Source organism: Coregonus lavaretus (genome assembly GCF_964263955.1).
Source record: "Coregonus lavaretus genome assembly, chromosome: 25".
NCBI lineage: Eukaryota > Metazoa > Chordata > Actinopteri > Salmoniformes > Salmonidae > Coregonus > Coregonus lavaretus.
The window spans coordinates 38,487,168-38,509,962 of NC_140012.1; the positions used below are offsets into that span (position 1 = coordinate 38,487,168).

Below are 22,795 nucleotides of genomic sequence, written 5' to 3' on the forward strand. Positions count from 1 at the left end.
ATTTGTAATACATTTGCTAAAATTTCGAAAAACCTGTTTTCGCTTTGTCATTATGGGGTATTGTGTGTAGATTGATGAAGAAAATAATTAATTTAATCCATTTCAGAATCAGGCTGTAACGTAACAAAATGTGGAAAAAGTCAAGGGGTCTGAATACTTTCCGAATGCACTGTATACTTTCAGGTCCATTATTATTTGCACCCTTGATAAAGATGAACAAAAAATAAAGTATAAAATAAATAATACAAATATAACAAGCTACTGTATATTGAATTAAAACAAAGGAAATTATTTTATACTAATTAGGGTGTCCACCCACTCTGCCCAGAGTGTGTGAAAACAGACTTTGCTGATGAAATTTCACTTTGTGTTATAAAATACATTTTACCAAGACAAATATGATTATTCATGTTATGAATCATTCAGTGGGGTCTTTCTCTAACATATCATTAACATTATATCAAAAAAGTTGGATTTCGTAACCTAATACATCCGTTAATAAGCACCGAGCTATGTTGACAAATCGGCGCAGGTTTCTCGTAAAAACTTTAGAGGATTTAACATTTTATGGTCGTCATCTTCAAAGTTGTTTCAGCGGGTCATAAAAAGCTAAATTTGCATGACACAAGCTGAATTAAATGTAAACGGCTTTGAAAATAAAAAGTTTGGTATACGCTTAGTGCTCCCTTGACATGCTTGTTTTTGTGAGAAATCTTAGAAAAAGAACAGGAAATTTGAATGAATATGAAAAGCATATACTAATATATGAAAATACTACATGTCATGTCCCAAAATTGATATCCATCTTACCTCTATATTGTTTTATGTCATGTGGATTTGAGAAGAAAGGTGATGAGTTCAGTGGGAAAGTGAGCCTGTCAGGTGGCCAGTAGCCCAGGATTATCTACACAATTAACATATTATTTTACCCATTGGTCAAAAGATGCGTTTTTGATTGGACACCCTATACTAATACAATTGCTCAGAGAAAGAGATTTTGTTTAACCTAAAAACAGTCTAAGCCGTTGGGGGGGAGGATGTTTTACTAAGCAGGAATTGTTTTAGAATTATTTTTATTTTTTTCATTTTAGGACCCTTTATGTACCCCCAAGAAATGTATCATAAGGAATACGGTTTTGAAGTGTCTGCTCAGGAAATAATAATTATTTTTTGAACACATATCCCCTTATTTTCTTGGGCACAAAACTACCTCCATTCATTTTTATGGGTTACCTTTAGACGAGTCCTGTGACACATGTGGGGGTCGTAGAGCAAAACAGAGAACACCATTGTGTTCTTTCCACAGAGTGGTCTTCGTTAGAAGAGCGATTTTCGGGATGTCTCATGGTCTGACAAACACCTCTGTATCTCGGCCACCTTCCACCACAGATGCAGAAGGTTGACATACAGTTGAAATTGGAAGTTTACATACACTTAGGTTGGAGTCATTAAAACTTGTTTTTCAACCACTCCACACATTTCTTGTTAACAAACTATAGTTTTGGCAAGTCTGTTAGGACATCTACTTTGTGCACGACACAAGTAATTTTTCCAACAATTGTTTACAGACAGATTATTTCACTTATAATTCACTGTATCACAATTCCAGTGGGTCAGAAGTTTACATACACTAAGTTGACTGTGCCTTTAAACAGCTTTGAAAATTCCAGAAAATGATGTCATGGCTTCAGAAGCTTCTGATAGGCTAATTGACATCATTTGAGTCAATTGGAGGTGTACCTGTGGATGTATTTCAAGGACTACCTTCAAACTCAGTACCTCTTTGCTTGACATCATGGGAAAAGCAAAATAAATCAGCCAAGACCTCAGAAAAAAATGTGTAGACCTCCACAAGTCTGGTTCATCCTTGGGAGCAATTTCCAAATGCCTGAAGGTACCACGTGCATCTGTACAAACAATAGTATGCAAGTATAAACACCAGCCATTATACCGCTCAGGAAGGAGACGCATTCTGTCTCCTAGAGATTAACGTACTTTGGTGTGAAAAGTGCAAATCAATCCCAGAACAACAGCGAAGGACCTTGTGAAGATGCTGGAGGAAACAGGTACAAAAGTATCTATATCCACAGTAAAACTACGGTTTGCAACTGCACATGGGGACAAATATCGTACATTTTGGAGAAATGTCCTCTGGTCTGATGAAACAAAAATAGAACTGGTTGGCCATAACGACCATGTTATGTTTGGAGGAAAAAGGGGAATGCTTGCAAGCCGAAGAACACCATCCCAACCGTGAAGCACGGGGGTGGCAGAATCATGCTGTGGGGGTGCTTTGCTGCAGGAGGGACTGGTGCACTTCACAAAATACATGGCATCATGAGGAAGGAAAATGATGTGGATATATTGAAGCAACATCTCAAGACATCAGTCAGGAAGTTAAAGCTTGGTCGCAAATGGGTCTACCAAATGGACAATGACCCCAAGCATACTTCCAAAGTTGTGGCAAAATGGCCATCACAAAGCCCTGACCTCAATCCTATAGAACATTTGTGGGCAGAACTTAAAAAGCATGTGCGAGCAACGAGGACTACAAACCTGAGTCAGTTACACCAGCTCTGGCTGGAGGAATGTGCCAAAATTCACCCAACTTATTGTGGGAAGCTTGTGGAAGGCTACCCGAAACGTTTGACCCAAGTTAAACAATTTAAAGGCAATGCTACCAAATACTAATTGAGTGTATTTAAACTTCTGACTCACTGGGAATGTGATGAAAGAGATAAAAGTCATTCTCTCTACTATTATTCTGACATTTCACATTCTTAAAATAAAGTGGTGATCCTAACTGACCTAAGACAGGGAATTTTTACTATAATTAAATGTCAGGAATTGTGAAAAACTGAGTTTAAATGTATTTGGCTAAGGTGTACAGTATGTCATCTTCCGGCTTCAACTGTAGGCGTATGCGATATCTCTAGCTTAAACTGACAGATTTTTATGGGGATTTTTTTATTATGTTACTTAGATTGATGCATGGGTGCGTCAATATCCAGCACCCTCCCCCTGTGAGTATAATGACACAAGTTTTCAATGGGATTCAAGTACGGAGACTGAGATGCCATTGCAAAATGTTGGTTTTGTGGTCAATTAACATTTCTTTCAATTACAAAAATCTCCTGCTACTTGGTAAAGTTCACGATGCCATTGACCTTAACTAAGGCCCTCTGGACTAGTGGAAGCAAAATAGCCCCATAACATCGAAGATCCTCCACCATATTTTACAGTTGGGATGAGTTATTTAATGCATATGCGTTGTTCTTTCGAAGGCCAAACCTACAATTGGTGTGCGTGGCCAAAGAGCTCTATGTTTCATGTCATCTGACCATAGCACCGCCTGGAGTTTGCTAAATGGCATTGGCACCTGGATTGGAACCAGTGCTATGGTCAGATGACAGGAAATAGAGGTCTTTGGCCACACACACCAGCGGTAGGTTTGGCCTTCGAAAGAGCAATGCATATTATCCAGTAATTTTGACTCCTATTTATTTATTTTATTTTTTGTATTACTTGTTAAACAAAATCTTTCTCTAAACAATTGTATTAGTAATTTCCCCCATTTTATTTGAGCATATAATATTGTATTTGTATTTATTTTATACAGTCTTTTTTGCTCATCTTTATCTAGTGTGCCAATTGGTTTAACGGTTGCTATAAGGGAGTTGAGACGGATCACTGCTTGGGAGATTCAAAGTGGAAGGCTGCGCACTATTTCTGTTATACAAATAATGCTGTGCCCAAGTACTAAATACACATTGTCATGCACAGGGAGACCACAAGACAGCTGTCACTTGGGAAATAATGACTTTGAGTCGGGAAATACATATGGTCTCAGTGGTCTCACTGAGGGACTTCATTAACTCTTTAATGGACCAGTTGTTCTCTATTTCTAAGTGGTTACATTGTTAAGGGAAGCTGTACAGGGGGATTTGCTTCCTTTAATCTACAGAGTATCCTGTTGCAGCTTTGGAGTGATATTATGTCTACACAGCGATAATGCTAGTCATTCTTATCAAGATGAATGAATAATGGAGTTTACTGCTCTTAAGGTGATGCTACAGAGGTTTTGTATAATTTCAGCTAGTAGTTTTGAAAGTAGTGGTCACAATCCAAAACAGGTACCTGAAAATTGTGCACAATTGTTTACAACGTCATCCATTTCGTATTTTTACGTCCTGCAGATCGTATGATATGTTACGAATTCCAATTCGTACAATATGTTACGAATGTATTAGTGCTTAAGATCCCATTCAATCTCTTTAAATGTTCAGCTATTTAGCTATTCTATGACTTGAGCTAATGAGTATGTGCTCAATCAACCCTAATTGAGACATAAACACTCAAAGCTAGCACTAGCTAATGCCCCGGAGATTCCCACTGTAATCAAAGCAACTGTAAAGTTTGCATACAAACACACGATAACATACGCACTATACACACATGTACACATGGATTTTGTGTTATAGATATGTGGTAGTAGAGGCCTGTATTGTAATGTTTTTTAAATGTATAACTGCCTTAATTTTGCTGGACCCCAGGTAGAGCAGCTGGTGCCTTGGCTGCAGCTAATGGGGATCCATAATAAATACAAATACAAAAGCGTTCATTACTTTTTGAGATCAGCATTTGTGTACATTTGTCATTCATTTTCACATGGAGGAAAGCGGAGAGCATATTTCCTCACAACTGATGTCATGCTTTGCCAGATCCCTCTTTGATTAATGCCCTCTGAAGATTCCCATGCTGCTAGTTCTCCCCTTCTGTAAACAAAGATGAAAATGCTTAAGCCCAATTGAGAGTATTTAAAGACATCCTCTGGAACTTTGGTGAAGTTTTTTTTAAACTTCCCGCATTGGGCTGGATGTGTCAATGTGTAGTTCATACATGCATAATCTATGAGAATAATTACTGTCTTACCTAAATTAGCCATGAAATCCCTAGTTTTTAAAAACAACCGTTTTTTCTGGAAGCTGTTTTCCCTACATTTTCCCCCACGTGGGCTAGCCCCCTAGCAATTCGAGTTCAACCAATGAGCTTCAGCCCCTCGCCATTTGAGTGACAGCTAGCAAGATGCACACACAGCAGAGCAAGAGAAAGAGCAATGACGTGGTGCACATATGTGATGTAGTATGCCATTTTTTGGGGACCACTTTTTTAGCTTGTGAGCGCTACTTTCAGAACTACTGGCTAAAAGGTATACAAAAGCACCGGACAATCTCTTTCAGCAGGTTGTGTGAGTGAAAGCTCTGAAAGATCTATTCATGTGAGTCATGTGGTTATGTTTGTGAATATGTCCCTGATGACTCATTATTTATGGAATAGCCTTGTTGTTCCCAATTAACCAAATTGGTTTTTAAAGCCGATATCTATGAGAGTGAGATCCCATTTCATTTATCACCGTCTTCTAAAATGCCACTTCAAATCACTGACAAAAGGCATTTCCTTAAAAAGCTTTAACTAATTGGATCAAATCAATAGGTATTTTATTTTAATGTCTTGTTTCGGTTAGATTACAATTAAGTTGATCTGCTTGGCCAGCACCTGTAAAATATATTGTACTGTACAGTTGTGGTCAAAAGTTTTGAGAATGACACAAGTATTGGTCTTCACAAAGTTCGCTGCTTCAGTGTTATGAGATATTTTAGTCAGCTGTTACTATGGTATACTGAAGTATAATTACAAGCATTCCATAAGTGTTAAAGGCTTTTATTGACAATTACATTACATTTATGCAAAGAGTCAATATTTGCAGTGTTGACCCTTCTTTTTCAAGACCTCTACAATCCGCCCTGGCATGCTGTCAATTAACTTCTGGGCCACATCCTGACTGATGGCAGCCCATTCTTGCATAATTCTATTCAGATTTTGTGTGTTTTTGTTTGTCCACCCACCTCTTGAGGATCGACCACAAGTTCTAAATGGGATTAAGGTCTGGGTGTTTCCTGGCCATGGACCCAAAATGTCGATGTTTTGTTCCCCGAGCCACTTAGTTATCACTTTTGCCTTATGGCAAGGTGCTCCATCATGCTGGAAAAGGCATTGTTTGTCACCAAACTGTTCTTGTATGGTTGGGAGAAGTTGCTTTCAGAGGATGTGTTGGTACCATTCTTTATTCATGGAGGTGTTCTTAGGCAAAATTGTGAGTGAGCCCACTCCCTTGGCTGAGAAGCAACCCCACACATGAATGGTCTCGGGATGCTTTACTGTTGGCATTACACAGGACTGATGGTAGCGCTCACCTTGTCTTCTCCGGACAAGGTGTTTTCCGGATGCCCCAAACAATCGAAAAGGGGATTCATCAGAGAAAATGACTTTACCCCAGTCCTCAGCAGTCCAATCCCTGTACCTTTTGCAGAATATCAGTCTGTCCCTGATGTTTTTCCTGGAGAGAAGTGGCTTCTTTGCTGCCCTTCTTGACACCAGGCCATCCTCCAAAAGTCTTCGCCTCACTGTGCGTGCAGATGCACTCACATCTGCCTGCTGCCATTCCTGAGCAAGCTCTGCACTGGTGGTGCCCCGATTCCGCAGCTGAATCAACTTTAGGAGACGGTCCTGGCGCTTGCTGGTCTTTCTTGGGGGCCCTGACGCCTTCTTCACAACAATTGAACCTCTCTCCTTGAAGTTCTTGATGATCCGATAAATGGTTGATTTAGGTGCAATCTTACTAGCAGCAATATCCTTGCCTGTGAAGCCCTTTTTGTGTTAAGCAATGATGATGGCACGTGTTTCCTTGCAGGTAACAATTGTTAACAGAGGAAGAACAATGATTTCAAGCACCACCCTCCTTTTAAAGCTTCCAGTCTGTTATTCTAACTCAATCAGCATGACAGAGTGATCTCCAGCCTTGTCCTCGTCAACACACCTGTGTTAACGAAAGAATCACTGACATGATGGCAGCTGGTCCTTTTGTGGCATGGCTGAAATGCAGTGGAAATGTTTTTTTGGGATTAAGTTCATTTTCATGGCAAAGAGGGACTTTGCAATTAATTGCAATTCATCTGATCACTTTTCATGACATTCTGTAGTATATGCAAATTACCATCATCAAAACTGAGGCAGCAGACTTTGTGAAAATTAGAATTTGTGTCATTCTCAAAACGTTTGACCACGACTGTAGAAAGATTGGACTTATTATAGAGTAGATTCCTTTTATCCACACCATAGCCAAGAGTAGTACTTTCATGATTGCAAGTGACAATTAATATATGGTTTATTTACCTTAAATTTACCTTGACGAATGTTCTAGTTTTTCGTTTTTTAAAAATGTTTATCTATTTATGTTTTTTTCAGCGATTTCGTGTGGAAATCCAGGTACTCCTGCCTATGGGAAGATTGTCTTCAGTGATGGAATAGTGTTTTCAAGCTCCGTGGCATATGCCTGCTGGGAAGGATATGAGACCTCAGGTCTCACCACTCGCCACTGCACCACCAATGGCACCTGGACCGGCTCAGCCCTGGACTGCACAGGTATACTGTACTGTGCACTGTAGAAGCTCTACAGTGGGCTCGTCTAACACACATCTTGTATTCATTCAACCTAGACCATGAGACGTGGCCACAATACACCTAATCCTACATGCCACTCTATGCTTTTGATTATGCTTATACAGTACTGCATGTACAAATGTTTGACCAATTCAACAGTGATCAGCTGTGGAGATCCAGGTCCTGTTGCCAATGGGATTTACATAGGGAATGAGTTCACCTTCAACAAGACTGTTCAGTATCACTGTAACCCAGGCCACGTCATGGACACTGTCGGTTCATCCGTGCTCCTCTGCACCAAGAACGGGTCTTGGAACCAAACCAAGCCTAACTGTAAAGGTAATTCAACTTTGGTTATGACTCAGTAATACTTGTTGTTGGCTTACAAAGAAACAAACATTTCTACTTTCATTTCTTTACTGAGGGCTGAGATGAGAAGGCGCAACCAGAGAAATATACTACAGATATCACCACACTCCAGAATTTCAAGCACTCAGAGATCAAAAGAACTCAAAAGTGTTTTGATCCTGTTTGGAGTAGTTTCTCTACCTTTTTGGCACAGCGAGCACAAATTATTCACTTACACAGACCGAAGGGATGTTATCCATGAAATGTGTAGGATCTGTGCTATCAGATGTCAGACTTGAAACGTGTGGAGAAAACGATGCATCCAGTTAGTGGTGCAATGCAGACAAGCATAGAGCAGGGAAGTCTCCTCCCGAGCAGATTGACAGGCAGAGAGTGAATGTGTGCACTTACATAGAATTTCCCACAGTAGCACTTTACCAGACATGTGGTTATAGACCAATTGCAGTCCTGTGTGTGAATACTGTTTTAATATGCCAGAAATTCCTGCTTTTACAGAATAGACATCCAATACCACAGCATTTGCAATGATTTCTTTCAGAGTTAGAATATTTTATCGTCTCAACGGGAAATAACAGTTCATGCAATACCCTGCATATAATCGAAAACAGATACACAGACCATATCGGATATGTATTGTGATTAATGGGACGTCTACTTCCGAATTAACTATATTACTTGCCATTAATAGGCAAATGAAAACACTTTCTCCCTGTGGAAGACAGAATATGATCATCAAAGAGGATATGAACCGCGATAAATCATCCATTCCCTTCTAGCACATTAAAAGATATGTTTTGAGTTAACATGCAGTACTTACTCACTGAAAATCATTACATCCATCCTGATGATATTGTTTTGTCCCCACATCAGTGATCATGTGTGACCGGCCTCCTGCTGTTCGCAATGGGAAGGTTGAGGGGTCAGACTTGCAGTGGGGCTCCAGTGTCACCTACAGCTGTTTCGATGGGTACCAGCTATCCAGCCCTGGAATCGTCTCATGTGAGGGGAACGGCACATGGCGAGGGGAGATCCCTCAATGTCTTCGTAAGTTGAAAATCAAGTACCTTTAAGACTGAAAATCTGAGCACTTGATCTAAGCTTTAGTGCAATGGCAGTGTTATCAAAGCTTAGCAGTGTTTACCTATTGCTCTGTTTGTGTTAAAAAATATTTTATAGTAGACGCATCAAATTTATGAAAGCAGTGCCTATCAGTTTAAAGCAAATTAAATGTGCACACCTGGCCTACTTATCCTTCCTATAGCCCTGTTAAAGTTGTGCCGCTGGGGGGTGCATGACCCGGCTAAACCCTCTGTGAAATGCCAGATTTGACAGGTTGGGAAACTGTTGTGACAGATGCAAAAAGAATGTCAACATTTCCTAAATTGATCCCTCAAGTATCCGCAGCTAGGGCTGCCCATAACATGAGCATTACAAGATACATGGACGGAGTCTGCTGCTGCAGCCTGCAGGCCTTGATCATAAACCTCCTGACACGGTGCCAGAAGTAGTGCCAGAATGTTCCGAAATTCCATGCACAGAGTGGGTTGTCATGGAAAGTGGGTTGTCATGGAAAGCCTGCAGGAGAGCCCACTCTGTGATGAGTGTGATAGAAGGAGTCAGGCGCAGGAGGGTAAATCACCGAATACAGAGTTTATTCCTTTCCGTCACAGTTGCGCTGGATAGCGACATACAAACATAGGCACAGGGGAAACTCTCTACCCTGGCAATCACGGTACGGAAATACTCCAAACGATATACAAGCATAGGGGAATAAATCTACCCCGGCAATACAATAAGAGAGTAGCTCAACCGAGCTACTCTACTCTCACATGGAACAATCACCCACACAGACAAGGGAGCAGAGGGGACACTTATACACAGACTAATGACGGGATGAGAACCAGGTGTGTGTGATAACAAGACAAGACAAGTGGAGTGATGATAATGGGAGCAGCAGTGGTTAGTAAGCCAGTGACGACGAACGCCGAAGCCTGCCCGAAGAAGGAGGGGAGGCAGCCTCCGTGGAAGTTGTGACACACTCTGTAATAACAACTTCTCATACTGTGGATCTGAAACGGGTCTGAGTGACTTCCGCTGCTAAACTCTTTGTGGAACATGTATGTGGGGCATTTCACAAACATGAAAGACCTATTATGAAAAAGCAACTTGAAACCATTGTACAGTAGGGGAGAACAGGTCTAGTTTAGCTACGGTGCTTTCTGTCTCTCACAACAAGATTATCTTTTTTTCACCTCGTAATGTTGTAATTCCAAGAGCCATGTTATGAATGACTAGCTGGTCAGTTGTGCAATTGAAAAATTATGAATTAAGATTCCGAAACCCACGTAACCCGGGGGATGTGTGTGATGTGAAGTGTGTGTGATTTGATTAATGGTCTCTGTGCTTTGTTGTGCCTAGCTGTGCTGTGTGGAGACCCAGGCACCCCAGCAGAGGGTTATGCTGAGGGGAAACAGTTCACCTACAGGTCAGAGGTCACCTTCTACTGCAGGGACCCCAACATCCTGGTCGGGTCCTCCAGGAGAGTGTGTCAGGTGGATGGGAGTTGGAGTGGAATGCAGCCCTCATGTATAGGTGGGTCGTCCTGCCCATTCATACCATAATAATAATGCACATCTGCTGCCAGTGGTGGAAAAAGTACCTTCATAGAAAATAACTCAAATAAAAGTAAAAGTCACCCAGTAAAATTCTACTTGAGTAAAAGTCTAAAAGTATTTGGTTTAAAATATACTTAAGTATCAAAAGTAAATGTAATTACAAAAATATACTTAAGTATCAAAAGTAAAAGTATAAATAATTTCAAATTCTTTATATTAAGCAAACCAGACGGCACCATTTTCTTATTTTTTTTATTTACGGATAGCCAGAGGCACACTCCAACATTCCAACATAATTTACAAACCAAGCATGTGTGTTTAGTGAGTCCGCCAGATCAGAGGCAGTAGGGATGACCAGGGATGTTCTCTTGATAAGTGCGTGAATCTGACAATTTTCCTGTCCTGCTAAGCATTCAAAATATAACGAGCACTTTTGGGTGTCAAGGAAAATGTATGGATTAAAAGGTACAATATTTTTTAAAGGAATGTAGTGAAGTATGTGGTCCTCTGTAGCTCAATTGGTAGAGCATGGCGCTTGTAACGCCAGGGTAGTGGGTTCGATCCCCGGGACCACCCATACGTAAAAATGTATGCACGCATGACTGTAAGTCGCTTTGGATAAAAGCGTCTGCTAAATGGCATATTATTATAAGTAAAAGTAGTCAAAAATATAAACCGTAAAGTACAGATACTACTGAAGTAGTATTTTAAAGTATTTTACTAAAGTACTTTACACCACTGTCTGCTTCCTTAGTTGTGGTGTGGTCTGATGTGGTGTGGTGTAGTGTAGTGTGTTGTGTAGTGTGGTGTGCTGTGGTCTAGTGTGGTGTGGTGTAGGATAGTGTTTTGTAGTGTGGTGTAGGATAGTGTTTTGTGGTGTAGTGTGGTGTAGTGTAGTGTGGTGAGGTGTAGTGGGGTGGGGTGTAGTGTAGTGTGGTGAGGTGTAGTGGGGTGTAGTGTGGTGTAGTGTAGTGTGGTGAGGTGTAGTGGGGTGTAGTGTGGTGTAGTGTAGTGTGGTGAGGTGTAGTGGGGTGTAGTGTGGTGTAGTGTAGTGTGGTGAGGTGTAGTGGGGTGTAGTGTGGTGTAGTGTAGTGTGGTGAGGTGTAGTGGGGTGTAGTGTGGTGTAGTGTAGTGTGGTGTAGTGTAGTGTGGTGTCATGTTGTTGAGTGTTTGCATCTTTTCTTCAGTGATGATGATGTTGGTAGTCAGTGAGCTAAACATTTCATTTTCTTTAGATCCTGCATATAGCACATGCAGAGACCCTGGAACACCATCTAATGGGATACCAGTCACATCCCAAGGATTTGAGGTAAGGTCCTTACTTCTAGCGATGTCAAATTGTGGGTAAACATACAGTAGATCTTTGTATTGTCATTTGTGCTCAGATCATTTGCTACAATAGTCCAAAATAGTATTCTGGTCAGTCAAAGCAATTCTCTGGTTGTTTTTAGACCATTTATAGTAATGAGTCTTCTTCCGTTTTAGGTTGGAAGCAAAATCTCCTTCAAATGCCGTAAAAACTACCACATACTGGGATCTACAACAAGAACCTGTCTGGAAAATTTGACATGGAGTGGTGTGCAACCAGAATGTATCGGTAAGACTTTCTGAAATATTTGTTTTTGTGTGACAAGACATTGTCAAGAAAACTGGAAAAAGTTATTTATTAATCTGCCAGGTATACATTTTCTTAGCGTTGACTTGTTAATGACTAAAGGGAGAGACACAGGCGGTATAGAGGGGGGTATGACAGCCAAAGGGAGTAGAGCATTGGTTTAGAAAATGTAACCCTTTCATTTACTGCATTCCAGATCATGGTAGTGTCATGTTCTCCAGCTCTCTCCTTAATAACTCTGTCCAGGATTATAGGTCTTGAGCTGTATGTATGGTTAATAGAAAGATCACAACGTAGAAACCATTGAGGGATGGTCAAAAGGGAATTGACATTTGAGAAAGGGCTGTGTGATTCATGGAGGGAAGTTAAGTAGGGATTGCTGCCCTCAGCAAAGAAGAGATAAAGTTAGCCAAGTTTAAGCTGTTCGTATGTGAGTGGTAAATCAGTGGGCGATTTTGACAGCATACCCCACGAAATTCTTCAGGCGTCTCCTCCACATAAAGCGGCTTCACTGTCAGAGGCTTGGGAGTGGGGAGGCTTAAATTGACAACAGGAAAGTGTGAAGACTGAGTTCATATATTATGTTACAGATGGATAGCACCACTCTGGCCTTGTTTTATATGTTTGCTCCTGATAGGATTGCTTGATCTCTACATAACTCCATGATACTGGTGTGGGTGTGGGGCTGCTGTATTCTGACCGGTAATGCTGGTCAGTGGTAGAGTGAATGTATTGTGTTTTACCATGGTTTTTTCTTCTTCGTGCTTTCTTTTTTGTAGCCCATGCCTGCAGACAGCCCGAGACACTGTCTAACATTGACGTGAAGGCTATTGATCTACCAACTCTGGGCTATACTTTGATTTATACATGTCAGGACGGATTCTTCCTGGCCGGGGGATCAGAGCACAGGACATGTAAACCTGATGGAAAGTGGTCCGGAAAGCCACCTGTCTGCAAAGGTATACTTATGCACTGGAATGTGCCTGTTATTCAAATGTCACTATTTCCTGTGAACCATTCACAACCTGAGGACAATAAATTATACCATTGGCCATATACTTAGATTAGCAGTTCATCTGCTACTTGTATGTGTCAATCCTATTTTCCCCTACATTGGTATTCAACACAGTAGTTAATTTGCTGTGTGCTCTGTGCTAGCTGAGAAGATCTAGGTAATTTAGTATACAACATTTCAGCAATCATCAAGTCTGAATCGCTCTGGTAAAATGTAGCCCAAAAAAAATGTTGTCATTACACGGCTACAAGCAGCAACTGGCAGTGAGTAGGTCACGTCCATAAATGTCATGTAGTCAATTATTTCTTCCATCTTTCAGTTGGGCCAAAAATAAATGGTAAAAAAGGAGTGGAGTCAGATGTTCAGAAAAACAAGATTGGTGGTACGTTATCTTCTCTGAGTAATTGGTTCATGTTCAAATGCTTGTCCATTCAATGTAACATGTACTGTCCTTACTGTACATCTGAGGTTTCTCTTAATAATGGCTGTACAGACGATGGATGACGCAAAAGCAAAGAAAAATCTTGATGAATTATGGTACCTTATCTTGTTCTGGTCATACAGTATAACATGAGTCTTTCTTTCCTTCAGTTCCTGTAGATGTGTTTTCTTTAAACTTTGTCTGGACCGGGTTCTATGAGTATCTTGGGGCAAGAGAAGTTGCCACTATTACTGTAAATGGATTCAATGAAACAACCAGTAGAGTCAATGCCACACTTCTGGATCAGAGCAGAGTGCAGCTTAAACTTGCTGGTAAAGCACCATACACATGTTAACCCTGACGTTATTTGATTAGGCAAATATTACAGTGGAAGTCAACATTACAACAGTAAACACCAACCGATAACCCAATTTCCGTTGTTTTCAGGAACGTACAAGAAGGAGGAAAACCATTTGCTACTAAAGGTTTACCAGATACGCGGTCCAACAGAGCATCATTTCAGTAAATTCAAGAACGACAACTGGGCAATGGATGGCTACGTAAGTATTTTATTTGAATTAAATGATCAATAAAGGGCCTAATGATGGACTTCAAAGCTAATCAGGAAACATAACAATATTTTGTCATCAATACGCAGCTCTGGCACTAGGTTTTGTCTTCCATACCCAACACAAGACACTGCAACTTAACATTGTATGGCCTAATGCCCTAAAATGATTTGAATGTAAATGTGTCAGTTGAAGTTCTTGCTTGACTGTAGTTTTGTAAAGTTCAAAGAGATATCTTAATGTGAACACTATAGCAGTTAGTCACTTCAAAGGTGATAGAGACACCGATAAGCTGCATGAGGACAAAGGAGGGATATGAGGTGAATGGGTAATAGCGAGAGCCGTGTAATGGTTCTGCATTTCAACTACTGTATGCCCTGACAAATCTGCAAAAATCTAATTTTGTTCCCCTTCTCTTTTGTGTTGGTTTAGGTGACCGCAGAGTCTGACAAGAAAACCTTTGTTTACCAGGGTCACATTCAAAGCAAGGACTTTGGAAGATTTGTACTAACAAGAGGAGGTACAATCATTGTGTGATCTTAATAATAAACAAAAACGACATGCACAGTTACATTTTACTGATGATACCATAGCTTTTACATAAGTTACTCCAAGAAGTTTGACAACAATGATTGTACTGTTATGTTTCTTTATTAGGTATCTTTACAACAGACCTGGAGCCATCAAATCCCCCATACTATGGTACCAACAGCAGTTCAGTAGCAGCTGCCATACTAGTGCCATTCTTTGTCCTTATTCTGTCAGGGTTTGCATTTTACCTCTACAAACACAGGTAAGGAGTGCCGGCTATTGGATGTCTTGGTAACCTGCATTGGTGATGTTTGTCCATATATGCTTGGACGTTAAGCGTCGTAGTCTCTTATAAGTTATGGGAAACTCCTGTGCCAATTCACCAACGATGAGTGATCCTTAAAAGTTTCAGTTGATAGATCGTTACATAACAAAATCAAATGTTAGATGAGTGCGAAACAAAACGTTTACAATAAATTAGCATTGGCGTTTTCCAAAGCTAACTGAACAAGCAAAAGAAAGAAAGTATGTGACATTATTGTCAGATAAAATGGAAATTACGCAATATTAAAGTACATGAAAAATTGACAGGGTACTTTCACAAGACACTGATGACAATGAGAGACCCAAAGACGTAATCAGGGCGGGCGGCAGGTAAGATATAAGAAACTAAATCACTATAAGCAACAATTCCTACTTCCACATCGTCATTATCCTCTTTTACTTTTTTCATTTTGTGAAAAAAAATAAAAATACAATGTTTTAAAATGTGTTAGGCACAAATGAATATGTTGTGTTCTTTGATCTCATATTGTCATCTCGCTGTCAGCATATTTCTACCAACTGAATGTTGTTCTATTCGTTTTTTGTGTACATTTGCCTATAAGATATCATGAGAATCCATTTGTTTTGTACTGTTATATTTACTGAAGTATTGGGTTTTAACATGAATACAGAATCATGCTTAGAAAGTATCTTCATATTCACATAGATAAAGAAAATGTATACTGTAAGTTTTAACATTTCACTCATTTTGTATGCCAAATGCTACAAACCCATAAATGTCAGCTTTTGAATACTGTCTTTTGACAATGTTATAATTACATCATGTAGGATCAGTCTGTTTTGATAGTTAGAATTTTTCTTCTGTGATGAGGTGTGAATGACGGAGTCAGGCGCACGAGGTAAACACCGAAAACAAGAGTTTATTCAGTGTACAATAATGTAGCGAATATAGCGACAGAATGAAACTAGCACAAGGGAAAATCAACCTTGGCTGCATACAAGTAAAGAGCTCAACCGAGCTACTCACTCTCACAACGAACAATCACTCACAAAGGACAAGGGGGCAGAGGGAACACTTATACACAGACTAATGAGGGAATGAGTACCAGGTGTGTGTGATTGACAAGACAAGACAAATGGAGTGATGATAAATGGAGCGGTAGTGGCCAGTAAGCCGGTGATGCCGAACGCCGAAACCTGCCCGAGCAAGGAGGAGGGGCAACCTCGGCTGAATTCATGACAGTATCCCCCCCTTGACGCGCAGCTCCAGCAGCGCGCCGACACTGGCCTCAGGGATGGCCAGGAGGACGCGGAGCAGGGCGAGTCGGATGGCGACGATGGAAGTCTCTCAGCAGAGAGAGATCGAGGATATCCCTCACCGGGACCCAGCACCGTTCCTCCGGACCGTACCCTTCCCATTCCACGAGGTACTGAAGGCCCCCCACCCGGTGCCTCGAATCCAGGATGGACCGGACAGAGTACGCCAGCGCCCCCTCGATGTCCAAAGGAGGTGGAGGGACCTCCCGCACCTCAGACTCCTGGAGCGGACCAGCCACCACCGGCCTGAGGAGAGACACATGAAACGAGGGGTTAATACGGTAATCAGGGTGGAGTAATAACCTATATGTGACCTCGTTGATTCTCCTCTGGACTTTTAACGACCCTACAAACCGCGGGCTCAGCTTCCGGCAGGGCAGGCGGAGGGGCAGATTCCGGGTCGAGAGCAAAGACTGGGGCCTCACTGAGGTGACGGTCAGCGATGGCCTTCTGACGACGCACGCCGCGTTGGAGGTGAACATGTGCAGCGTTCCATGTCTCCTCAGCGCGCCGAAACCAGTCATCCACCGCAGGAGCTTCGTCTGGCTCTGGTGCCACGGTGCCAGAACCGGTTGATAACCTAAAACACACTGAAATGGCGTTAGGTTCGTAGAGGAGTGGCGGAGAGAGTTCTGGGCATATTCTGCCCATGGCAGGAACACCGACCACTCCCCCGGCCGGTCCTGGCAATAGGACCTCAGGAACCTACCGACATCCTGATTAACCTGTTCCACCTGCCCATTACTCTCAGGGTGGAACCCAGAGGTCAGGCTGACCGAGACTCCCAGACATTCCATGAACGCCTTCCAGACTTTTTACGTGAACTGGGGACCTCGGTCAGACACTATATCCTCTGGTACCCCATAGTGCCGGAAGACGTGTGTAAACAGGGCCTCCACAGTTTGCAGAGCCGTGGGGAGACCGGGCAGAGGAAGGAGGCGGCAGGCCTTCAAAAAGCGGTCCACAATGACCAGGATGGTGGTGTTCCCTTGAGAGAGAGGCAGATCAGTTAAAAAATCAACACTCAAATGAGACCATGGTCATTGTGGAACTAGTAAAGGTTTTAACTTACCCGCTGGGAGGTGCCTAGGTGCCTTACTATGGGCGCACACTGAGCAGGAGGAAACATACACCCTCACGTCCTTAGCCAAGGTAGGCCACCAGTACTTTTCGGTCAGGCAGCGCACTGTATGACCGATACCTGGGTGACCAGAGGAGGGTGACGTGTGCCCAGTAGATCAGACAATCACGGATAAGCGCAGGCACGTACTGCAGCCCAGCTGGATACTGCGGTGAAGATGGATCTGTGCGTAATGCCTGCGCTATATCCGCGTCCATCGCCCATACTACCGGCGCCACCATGCAGGAGTCTGGCAGTATGGGGGTATTGTCTCTGGGCCTCTCCTCTGTATCATACAGCCGGGACAGTGCGTCTGCCTTCACGTTCTTCGTACCCGGAATGTATGACAGTGTGAAATCAAACCGGGTGAAGAATAGGGCCCACCTGGCCTGGCGAGGGTTCAGCCTCCTCGCTGCCCAGATGTACTCCAGGTTACGGCGGTCCGTCCAGACGAGGAATGGGTGTTTCGCCCCCTCGAGCCAATGTCTCCACACTGTCAGAGCTCGGACAACAGCCAACAGCTCCCGATCACCAACGCCGTAGTTCTGCTCCACCGGGCTGAGCTTCTTTGAAAAGAACGCATAGGGGCGGAGCTTGGGTGGCGTGCCTGAGCGTTGAGACAGGACTGCTCCCATCCCAACCTCGGACGCATCCACCTCCACTGGATCGGGGTGGGCCAGTACCGGGGCCGAGGTGAACAGTTCCCTCAGGTTACTGAAGGCCAGGTCAGCCTCAGCAGACCAGCGGAGCCGGGACGGCCCACCCTTCAACAGAGATGTAATGGGAGCTGCGACCTTGCCAAAGCCCTGGATAAACCTCAGATAATAGTTGGCGAAGCCAAGGAAGTGCTGCACCTCCTTTACCGTGGTTGGAGTCGGCCAATTACGCATGGCTGCAATGTGGTCGCTCTCCATCTCCACACCTGTGGTAGAAATGCGATATCCAAGGAAAGAGACGGACTGCTGGAAAAACGTACACTTTTCTGCCTTAGCATAAAGGTCATTTTCCAACAGTCAGGCCAGTACTTTTGCGAACCAGGGACACATGCTCGGCACGCGTAGCGGAATACACCAAGATGTCGTCGATGTAGACCACTACACCGCGACCAAACATGTCCCGAAACACCTCATTCACAAAGGACTGGAAGACTGAGGGAGCATTCATCAAACCATAGGGCATCACCAGGTATTCATAATGCCCCGTGGTTGTGCTGAATGCTGTCTTCCATTCACCTCCCTCTCGGATACGCACCAGGTTGTACGCACTCCTGAGATCTAATTTAGTGAAGAAGCGCGCTCCATGCAATGACTCAACCACTGACGGAATGAGGGGGAGAGGATAACTAAATCTAATCGTCTCCTTGTTCAGTGGTCGATAGTCAATGCACGGGCGCAGACCGCCGTCTTTCTTCTTCACAAAAAAAAAACTTGAGGCAGGTGAAGTGGAGGGATGTATGTACCCCTGGCGCAGGGACTCGGTGACATATGTCTCCATAGCCTCCGTCTCCGCCTGCGACAGGGGATACACATGACTCCTGGGAGGTACAGCGTCTACCCGAAGGTTTATTGTGCAATCCCCTGCACGATGAGGTGGTAATTTAGTTGCTTTATTTTTAGAGAAGACTTGGTTGCACCAATGGAAACACCCATACACCTACCCTGACACTCTCGCGACCACCCCGTGAGAACCCTCTCCAGCCATGAGAAAGTGGGGTTGTGGAGCGCTAGCCATGGAATACCTAACACCACAGGGAAAGCAAGAGACTCAATGATGGAAAAAGTGACCTGCTCACAATGCGTCTCCTGGTGTGATCATGGTGACTGGTACCGTGACTTCCTTTATCAACCCGGACCCTAATGGTCGACTATCAAGTGCTCTAATGGGGTGTGGAATGGATAGGGGAACTAATGAAATGCCCTGGGGGCGTGCACAAGGTTTGTCCATAACGTTCCCAGCTGCGCCTGAATCGACTAGCGCCTTACACTGAGGAACTCTCATGTGATCAGGGAAGTATATGGGTATAGTACAGTGCTCAGCAGGCTCTGAACAAGAGTGGGTGCTCAATACCTGGGGTGATGCGAGAGTGCCCTGCCGGCCGCCTCCTGAGCCAAAAGAGCTGACGACAACGTGTGGTGGAATGTCCCTTCGTGCCATCCGAGTGGCACTGGCGCTGTTGTCCTCCGCTCTCTCGGTGCGCGGTACCACCCAGCTCCATGAGCTCTGGATCTGCGTCGGTCGGGGTGGGAACGGGCAGACCTCCTCCAGGACGTCCTCTGGTTGCCAGCAGGTTATCCAGACGAATGGCCATGTCCACCAGTTCGGTAAAAGACAAACTGGTGTCACGGCAGGCTAGCTCCCGTTGGACGTCCTCCCGTAGATGGCACCGGAACTGGTTGATCAGGGCCCGCTCGTTCCACCCGGACCCTGCTGTCAGGATCCGAAACTCCAGCGCGAACTCCTGTACTGTCCTTGTCCCCTGCCTCAAGTGGACCAGCTGCTCACCCGCCCCTCGACCCTCGGGCAGGTGATCGAAAACCGCCCGAAATAGGCGGGCGAACTCCCTGTAGTCCTCCAACGTGGCTCCTCCTTCTCTCCAAACCGCGTTGGCCCACTCCAGGGCTTTCCCCGAGAGGCAGGAAATGAGGACGGACACCTGCTCTCGATCTGATGGCGCCGGCCTGACACTGGAGCAGTACAGCTCCAGTTGGAGAAGGAATCCCTGACATAGAGCCGGCGTCCCATCGAACAGCCGAGGTCGGGATATCTGATACCTCCGGGTGCTGTGATGTAGGTCGCTGGATCCGGTTGGACAGCTGGTCTCGACAGATCGGTTCCTCTCCTCTCCAGGCGTTGGACGACCTGAAGAACCCGATCCATCGCTTCCCCCAAGCTGGCCAGCATCGTGGAATGCTCCTGGACCCTTGCCACGATTCCAGGTGTGCGCTCTTCTCCCGCTGACTCCATAGCGGGTGAGTGATTCTGTGATGAGGTGTGAATGACGGAGTCAGGCGCAGGAGGTAAAACACCGAAATCAAGAGTTTATTCAGTGTACAATAATGTAGCGTATATAGCGACAGAACGAAACTAGCACAAGAGAAAATCAACCTTGGCTGCATACAAGTAAAGAGCTCAACCGAGCTACTCACTCTCACAACGAACAATCACTCACAAAGGACAAGGGGGCAGAGGGAATACTTATACACAGACTAATGAGGGAATGAGTACCAGGTGTGTGTGATTGACAAGACAAGACAAGACAAATGGAGTGATGATAAATGGAGCGGTAGAGGCTAGTAAGCCGGTGATGCTGAACGCCGAAACCTGCCCGAGCAAGGAGGAGGGGCAACCTCGGCTGAATTTGTGACATCTTCTTTCTTTCTGTATAGAATTTTGCATACCCATATTATACATGTTTAGCCACTAGGCTTTATTCCACTTACATATGTAGGATCTTAATTTGATCACCGTTTTGCAGTATAACTTGTAGTGTATTTCAGGTTTAAAATGGCTTCTGAAGTTTGAAATGTCCACTTTGAAATTTCTTACTTCATTTTCCCTTAATTCACATAATAATTCACGTTTCACGTTTCCAGTTGCTGCAGGATTATTTTCCTGCTGTAGAAAACTGGCTCAAATTAAGATCCTACATCTGTACTCTACCGCGTTCATACTCCCACAGACACTTTGCAAGGCTTTGGAAACGTGTTGGTGAAAATGCAGAGGTATTCTCCACACATGCAGATAGATCCTGCTTTAACCATGCCTTGATGTGGGATCAGTTGATGGACTTTTTATAGCCACACAACGTTCATGTAGAAGACACTAAACCCTCCAGGTAGTCACTTAACCTGCATTTGTCTTACTTAGTGAGATTTGTAAGGTAATGGAAGGAACATTACGTTTACTGCACTGTTGGAGCTAGGAACACAAGCATTTCGCTACACTCGCGATAACATCTGTGTACGCGACCAATACAATTTGATTTGATTCGAAGTAAAGATTTACAAAATGCTCCTGGGAATCAAGGTCTTTACATTGATCTTATATTGAAGTTTAAAAACAGGTCAGTGAGAGCTGAAACATATTTTCCTTAGCTATGGGTTTTATTACTTCTTATTTGGTATATTTGAAGATGCAGTTACAATAATGTACAGAGATTCCTCAAGTGGGAAAGAGTTTTTGCTTCGTCATTGCACTTTTTGCTATTCATTAACATCCCTTCATGAAACAAAGTCACATTTGTCTGATAAGTTTAAAAAAACAGTCATAGCTAGTAGAGTTATATAACGTAAATGTATTAACACTTTTTATTAGTTATATAACGTAAATGTATTAACACTTTTTATTTGTTTACCTTTCAGAACAAGACCAAAAGTACAATATAATGGCTACACCGGTCATGAAAACACAAATGGACAAGCGTCGTTTGAAAACCCTATGTATGACACAAACATGAAACCCACTGAGGCGAAAGCTGTGAGGTTTGATACAACTCTGAACACAGTCTGCACAGTGGTATAGCCCTCTTATCGCCAACATTGTACTGGCTTTTACAGCCATACCTCGTGGTAAGCAGTATCTTCTTTTTCGCCAGATGCCAATATTTCTTTGACTCATCACGTTATAACCTCTCTGTGGAGATGATAAAAGACACAATTTAAAATCAATGACAATTTTATATGGACTTGCCACGAAAAATAAAACGACAACTATTGGTGTTCTATGGAGCAGAGATCATGTATGTGGCCAGGAAAATAAAGCAGAGAAGATTCTCTCTAGGATCAAGGAGTTCTGCATTTTATTTTTCTTTGAAAGTTGTTTTCATTCTCCTTCCTTTTTACTTTTTGTTCTGTCTTTTGGCCCCCAAAGGCCCTGCTTGGGGAAATACTAAAGTGTCTTGAAAAGCCACATAATTGTTGATAAAAAAGTGTTTTCTTCAGTGAAGATGTACAACAAAGGAGGAAGTAACTTTGAACATGTTGCTGCTCATTCCTTGCCAGACTTCTCCAATAAAGGGAACATATGCTATAACTACAACTGTCTCGCAGGAGAACATGGCTATCTAATCTAGGAACTCGCTCACCTGTTGTGTTGAAAAACTTTATCGCACAAATTTTGCACTAGTGTGTTATGAATGGGTATGAAATGAGTCAAAAGAGGAATTTTCAAACTAACTGAAAAATGACGTACAGGGTTTTTGACCATTTGTAGATTAAAAATACAGTATATTTCCATATTCACGAGGAGCATGATGTCATGCTACTGTTTATCAATAGAGATGCTTATTTTATTTTCAATATTAGTTTTGCAAATAAATGTATGGAACACCCTCCTTACTGTTTTACATGGTTATATAAATGCATTTTAACTCTGGAGTCACAAATACCATGCAGCTTATCAAGCAACATTTAAATCCACAAATAAAAATTAAGGAGCAA

The 22,795-nt window shown here is 43.0% G+C and overlaps 1 protein-coding gene across 3 annotated transcripts in view; it reads left to right on the forward strand.

Moving 5' to 3' along the window:
• Positions 1-21,878, forward strand: part of LOC311101197 (CUB and sushi domain-containing protein 1-like) — a gene marked incomplete at both ends in the record, with an annotated part of 408,327 nt that extends 386,449 nt beyond the window's left edge. Inside the window, 14 exons of one of the 3 annotated variants that reach the window (XM_084142297.1) lie at positions 7,306-7,482; positions 7,660-7,839; positions 8,740-8,913; positions 10,288-10,461; positions 11,720-11,793; positions 11,970-12,081; positions 12,879-13,058; positions 13,434-13,496; positions 13,706-13,867; positions 13,983-14,095; positions 14,537-14,624; positions 14,762-14,897; positions 15,227-15,289; positions 21,719-21,878. In XM_084142297.1, the coding sequence (XP_083998423.1) occupies positions 7,306-7,482; positions 7,660-7,839; positions 8,740-8,913; positions 10,288-10,461; positions 11,720-11,793; positions 11,970-12,081; positions 12,879-13,058; positions 13,434-13,496; positions 13,706-13,867; positions 13,983-14,095; positions 14,537-14,624; positions 14,762-14,897; positions 15,227-15,289; positions 21,719-21,878 (1,856 nt within the window). The remainder of the gene's footprint in view (positions 1-7,305; positions 7,483-7,659; positions 7,840-8,739; positions 8,914-10,287; positions 10,462-11,719; positions 11,794-11,969; positions 12,082-12,878; positions 13,059-13,433; positions 13,497-13,705; positions 13,868-13,982; positions 14,096-14,536; positions 14,625-14,761; positions 14,898-15,226; positions 15,290-21,718) is intronic. The other 2 variants (XM_084142298.1, XM_084142299.1) reach the window with 2 other exon arrangements.
• Positions 21,879-22,795: the final 917 nt, after the last annotated feature.